Source organism: Octopus bimaculoides, chromosome 7 (genome assembly GCF_001194135.2).
Source record: "Octopus bimaculoides isolate UCB-OBI-ISO-001 chromosome 7, ASM119413v2, whole genome shotgun sequence".
NCBI lineage: Eukaryota > Metazoa > Mollusca > Cephalopoda > Octopoda > Octopodidae > Octopus > Octopus bimaculoides.
Genome location: NC_068987.1, coordinates 62,290,227 through 62,297,038, shown reverse-complemented (window position 1 = coordinate 62,297,038; position 6,812 = coordinate 62,290,227). Strand labels below are relative to the sequence as shown.

The following is a 6,812-nucleotide window of genomic DNA, read 5'->3' as shown; positions in this document are numbered from 1 at the left end:
TATAATTATTACAAATTAAAAGGGTAAAGGATTATCAATTTATTAATTAATAAATCAATTAACAATTAACAATTTTTACCAAGCCCATCGGTATGAAAGCACCATTATATGCATATATATATATGAAGAGAGGCGCACCAATTAATCAAGTGAATCATAGATATTGATTTCGTTTCTCTGTGCATCTGCATCTTCCTATATCATCGATAACATATGTCATACATTACGACATCAGAGAGATGTGTCTATACAAATATCTATATATCAATGCGCATTTCACCAGTGAATTCTGTGCTAGAGGATCAACTTGTTCAAATTCTTAAGCGATACTGTTTGAAATATTTGTTATATTTGTTATAGCTTTCAATTTCAGGTACGTTGAGGGTTTTTTTTATGTTCTTCTCCCCGCCGACAGTAAGATTCCTCTTTTGAAACTGAAAAAAAAATTCGTTATTGTTCTTGCATATCGCAAAACATAAACGCTAATAATTGTGGAATACTGTAACAAAATAATTTTCTTTTCCATACACATAAACGCATGCATACATGCACTCATTCACATACATTTGTACGCTCGCACATACACATATTTACATACATATAAGATTTATTTGATATACATATGTGTGAACACACACACACACACACACACACACACACACATACACACACACACACACACGCATGCGTATTATGCATATACATATATTCACATGCACACGCACATACATATGGCCAAAAGACTTCGAAATTTAGAAAACCTTCGTAAGCATCTGATATATGAATACCCACCCGGGTTGTCTGCCTATTGTCTCTGCCTGTCTCTCACATCTCAAATTGGACATTTTCAGTCATACCTTTCCATCGCAGAATGCGCTGTGTTTCTGTCCCACTCATATTCTGTGAAATTTTCAGGTAGCATAAATTTATCTCTTATCTCTCTCACATACTTTCTACTGATTATTATATTTAGTTGCATACATCTTATCCAGATGCTGTAAATCTCTGCTCATCCGTAATCTTTTGCATACAGACGACATCCACACGCATCCAAGACCAAATCGTCTCTCACAAGACCTGTTCCTTTTCCATACTAATAAATCACGAAAACATACTTCAGTAACAAATACGTTTTCTTCAACAGTATAATTAAACAACCACTACATTTATCAAAGTAGCTGGAGTGCTCTACACCCAGCATAAATTTAAAATTATGAAAGTTAGAGTTACTACAAATGCTACACTTTGCAATCTCTGATGATTGCTCAAGATCACCTTACATGTACAACATTGCTAAAACAGCATCTCAAAGATAAAGATTTTTTATTCAGTTCCATAAAATACATAATGCCTAATCAGATGCTGGTTCTAATAAAACACTTGTGTACATCTAATATATCTGAACCAATCCTAAACCATGTCACTTGCTTTGTAGAAATAGTTCGTTCACAAATACGCTTCAAATAGTAGCTCATAGATCTGCAGTTTCTTCTTCCTACATTTTCACTGCCTCTGCAATTGCCCCTGTTCGTTCGAACAAGATGGCTTTATACCAAAGAGCCTGCAAAGTAGCTATTTTTCTACCTTTGTCTCATCACCAAATCTCGTACTAGACTCTTTGTTTAAGCATCGACTCCTATAACTGTTAACCTTCGAAATTTCTTCCACTACAGTATAGCTCCTGACATCTGCCCATATTTATAAATATAACCGATAACACTAACAAATCCAGTACTTAGTTCCAGTCTGATGATTTATAACCTTTGTTATTTATCTATTTTGTTGATTCAAAATCTTTAACAATCCAATTTTTCTTTTCTTTTTCTCGAAGGAATTTAGAAGCAAACACGACTTGCATAATGAGTAGAGGAGCTGTGGTTGGAATTTTTGTTTTATTGTTTTCAAGTATCAAGAATGATCAAGCTTTTAAAAGTCTTCAATTTCGACGGTTTAAAGGTTATAGATTTCAGTCGCTCGCCGGTTTGAATTTGTCTCCTAAACCTGCCAGAAGTTCTTTGGATTGTGCAGGAAAATGTAGATTACCAGAATGCGGTAATTTTGTTTATGTTGCCAGTAATAAAACTTGCCACCGTTATGGTTTGTGGGATGCTACGTTCACTATTCGAAGTTCAGTCGTCAACACACCTACACCATCTTATATGGATACAAGCTGTAAGTAATACTTTTGAATATAAAATATACTCGCATCTGTTTTTTTTTTTTTTTTTTTAATATTTAATTGTTCTTCTTAACTATATAATTATCTCAGTTGCTAGGTTTCATAAGATAATCTATTAGGTAAATTTGATAAATGCCTGTGCATGTAAACTTCTAGTGAACCATATTTGCCTAACATATTTGATTCTTGATTGAAACTTTTCACTTCATTTATCACATTTACTTTGCCCCGCAGAAGTCTATATTTCATTGGCTTAATCTCAACAGGCTACATAGTAAATAATGTCATTGTAAGTTGACCTTAGAGATATGCCTTTCGCTTCGCAGTAAACTTAACTGTTGAATAGCTTCAAGTCAACGGTTGTATGGAAATCGTGAGTAGGAAAAAAACTCAAGGGGTCTAAGGTTCTGGGGAGTAAAACCTGGTTGAGTGGTTAGTGCGGTGCCTGGGTGAAGGTACAATACAGACGACAAGAGATGGAGACGCGATGTGATACAATATAAACCAGCTTCGTGGAAAAGTCACTGCAGTAACCGTAGGAAAGAAGATATAATGACTAGAAGCTTCTGACTAAGTGACTTTTTTAGGTTGTCTATCGTGTGTAGCGACAACACCTTTCCAGATATAGGTACAACGTTCCATTGTGCGTCTCGGCAGAGGGTTGTAGAGTATCAATAGTTGATAGGTAATAAAGTATTTTACGGCCTTGAAGCAGAAGGCCAGTCTTTATGGTACAGTTTTTCTTATGTTGTGTACATACATTCGATAGGAGAGATCTTCGATAAGGCTGATCGCCTAGTATTTATAGCAACCTCGACGTATGTAGTTGCGTACTCTTCACAAAGAAACGATGCAATAATATTTTCTTAATATGTACCGTGACTATGCCAGTGAATTGTAGATGGAGAGAAAAAAGTAGCATGAGTCCCCAAATTTGCAAATTATATTTTAACCTACTTTTCAGTCTGTAATATTTTCCACTATTTTGTATCAAATAAAACCTGCAAACACCGGAGAAAGCGGCTAACATTCATTTCTGTTTCAATTTCTTTTGATTTCTATATTGTATTATCTTCAACCTTAAAAACTGGATTTTATTGTTTGGATTGGAGTGCCTGATTGTTTTGCTTTGGGTGTGTGTACCTGGAAATAATGTACGAGGTTGTACGCTTGTACAGCTGGCAGCCCATGATTATACTTGCCATTGTTTGGTGCATTCAGTTGCATTGTGTTTGCTTATTGCGTTTTTTTATATCACTCCTTGTTCCTTCTCAACCGCTTGTCACAAGTGACAAAGCACATTTTTTTCCAAATAACTTTCAGTCTTACCATGAGTCAGGACTTTTTTTTTTTTTTTAGCTTTATCATTCTGTTCATACTTCATTTTATGCATTCTCGTAGTATTTTTGTATCTAAAGGCGGCGAGCTGGCAGAAACGTTAGCACGCCGGGCGAAATGTTTAGCGTATTTCGTCTGCCGTTACGTTCTGAGTTCAAATTTCGCCGAGGTCGACTTTGTCTTTTATCCTTTCGGGTTCGATAAATTAACTTAATCCCTTTGTCTGTCCTTGTTTGTCCCCTCTATGTTTAGTCCCTTGTGAGCAATAAAGAAATAAGAAACGTTAGCACGCCGGGCAAAATGCTTAGTGGTATTTCGTCTGTCTTTACGTTCTGAGTTCAATTTCCGCCGAGGTCGACTTTGTCTTTTATCCTTTCGGGGTCGATAAATAAAGCACCAGTTACGCACTGGGGTCGATGTAATCGACTTAATCCGTTTGTCTGTTCTTGTTTGTCCCCTCTATGTTTAGCCCCTTGTGGGCAATAAAGAATATGAATGTGTGTATGTATGTTTGTGTGTGTGTGTGTGTGCATGTGCCTATGCAAAACTGTGTGTGTGTATGTGTGCGTGTGTATGCGGTATGTGTGCCTGTGCATGTGTGTGTGGTTACGTATGTTTGTGAGTCTGTACGTATGGCTGGTGTGTGTGTATGGATGTGTGTATGGCTATGTGTTCTTGTTCCCCTGAGGATCGAATTAACACTGCATGAACTGACATTTGTAGACGGAGACAAATACATAGCAAGTACACGAACAACTTCATCACAAAGAACAGTAGATTACCCAGATTGTATCACGTCATTAGAATACACGAGGATAGAGTGAGTGGACCTCTATATAAAATATCCTGGCTCCTGTTCCACATCCTGAAACCCATACTCTCCACCTTTCCTGGACACGTCAAGAACTCCTATGAAGTCATCAAAAGAGTGCGCCAACTGCCCCCAGACCAACTGTACACAACGGTACCAGCACACTCAGCGGTCAGCCTATTGACTGACTACATAGTAGAGTCCGACATCCACTGCTTCGGACTCGCCGCAGCTGATATACATCAATAATTATCCATTATCGTGGACAACACCTACTTTTCTTTCTATGATCACATATACAAACAGACAACAGGTCTCCCCATGGGATCTATTCTCTCGGGCCTACTAGCCATCACCTATATGAACCATGTGGAACGTCGAGACTTTCAACTGAAAATAACGGAAGAAGGAGAGATCCACACCGAGTTTTACAGGAAAGCAGCCAGTAGAGATATGCTTGTTCACAACAATTCAGCCCTTCCACTCGGTGCCAAAATAGGACACGCCAGAAACGAACTTACACGCATCCAGAGCAAGTGTAGCAGGATAGAGGACAAGGTGACCCACACCACACGCTTCCTAGGGGCATTGAAAACCAACGGCTACCCTATATCCATTGTAAATCGGCCTAAGTATCCAAGACGACCAACACGCCGAACACACAGAAAACTCAGCAACACATGCTTCCTTAAAATACCCCATTTTAGCAAGAGGATAACTACAGCCATCAGAAGAGACATAAGAAGAGAAGGACTAGACAAACAACTAGCCTACTCCTTCCCCTCTCTGAAAAGACATCTAGCAAAGAAACGAGCAAGGGACAGCAATCAATGCACACTAGCTAACTGCCCCATCTATGAAACAGATTTATGCCAACGGGTAAATGTTGTGTATAAAATACAATGTAACAAATGCAACAAGTTCTATGTGGTTAGCACAACAAGACCGTTACACATTTGCATCAAAAAACATCTGAATACGAGAGCCTCCTTCAGAAAACATCTAGACAGATGCCGAAACACCGACAAAATCATAACAGTCACAATTGAGGCCAATGACAGAAATTTGAGTAATCGAAGAATTAGGGAAGCTATCCTCATAGACAGACTAGGGCCCCAAATTAACAACAGGCTGGAGGTTGGCAATCAATATGTAACGGTTGGGATTAATTGAAGTCGAGGGTCACCAGTTGTTGCAGTTAGGTGTTGATTAGTATAGTTACCAATTGTAACGGGTAAGATTGATTAGGTACACAATATGAAATGTCGGAGTCAGCAGTTGTAACGATAGAAATTTGTTGTTATAACGGCAAGTTGTAAGATGTGAAAGATGGACAATGCTTGAAGTTTTAAGTAAATATTTATTTAACAGTTACATTGAATATATTACATTGCTTCGATGGGCAGATGATAAAAATCTTAAAGCATACGAAGTAAAGATAGACGTAGATTTTCCTTGCATAGTTTGTGCTTGTGTTCTCGTCATCGTTTAGTAGTAATTACAGAGAGAGATATAATGATATTGTAAGAGAACAGAATTAGAGCTAGTGAGAGTTGTAGGGTTGTGGGACGTTGTCTCACTGTTGCTGACAGTAAACTTTATTTCTCCTTCTGACCAAGGTTCTAGCTAGTCAGCCAGACTTCGTTCTCACTGAGTTGTCACCGAAGTGACTAACTATCTTTTTGCTTGGGGTTTATGCTTTTATAACTATCCAGAAGGATAGACATATCGTTGAGAATAATGGGCTTCGTTGGTGGTACTGTGATATCTCTATTCTAGCTTTTGGTGAAGTTGAAGAGGTTATAAGGGTCAAGTGATGAAGACGTTATTTCGGCCTAGCTAAGGTAATCTGGCAAATGTAAAACTGCTGTCACTGGAAAACAATTGTTCCACCGTGAGAAGAGTTCTATTGAACTGCTATTTTAAATTTGGCTATGGTGGATCGAATCCACTTCATGCTTGCAAGATTCACTACAAATATATTATATAGCTACATTTGGATGCGTGTATGTTAATTTCTGATAAAATGCTCATATATAATTTTAAAAAAGGGAAAAATGAAACTGCATGTATAATACATAACTTATAAGCAGCGCTGCAGATGTGCCAACACACGCGAGCTTGAGACATGGCCGCCCTCACGCACTTCTCGTGAGGAATTCTGGAAGGAGCTTCGTGAGACCAATGCAGAGATGCTTCCGAAAAAAAATTCAGTACCTGTTGGAAAACCGATTATAGCAATGACTCGATCAATTCCTAGCGATATCTGAAGAAGGAATTTTTATATTCCGGAATATTATTATATCAGACTATGTGTAATTAAATTATAACAGTTATTATATTCCACTCTGCATTGTTGTGCCATTCAAGACACGTTATATTTCACAAACAATACACAATGCTTCAAGCGAACTACAATACTCTCCTATATGTGTGTGTGTGTGTGTGTGTGTGTATGTATGTATGTATGTATGTATATATATA

The 6,812-nt window shown here is 37.8% G+C and overlaps 1 protein-coding gene across 1 annotated transcript in view; it reads left to right on the top strand.

The window, feature by feature from the left end:
- Positions 1-240: 240 nt before the first annotated feature.
- LOC106884519 (uncharacterized) overlaps positions 241-6,812 on the top strand; it is a 23,400-nt gene continuing 16,828 nt past the window's right edge. Inside the window, exons 1-2 of the mRNA XM_014935942.2 lie at positions 241-373; positions 1,832-2,172. Coding sequence (XP_014791428.1) covers positions 1,860-2,172 — 313 coding nt within the window. The 5' untranslated portion in view covers positions 241-373; positions 1,832-1,859. The remainder of the gene's footprint in view (positions 374-1,831; positions 2,173-6,812) is intronic.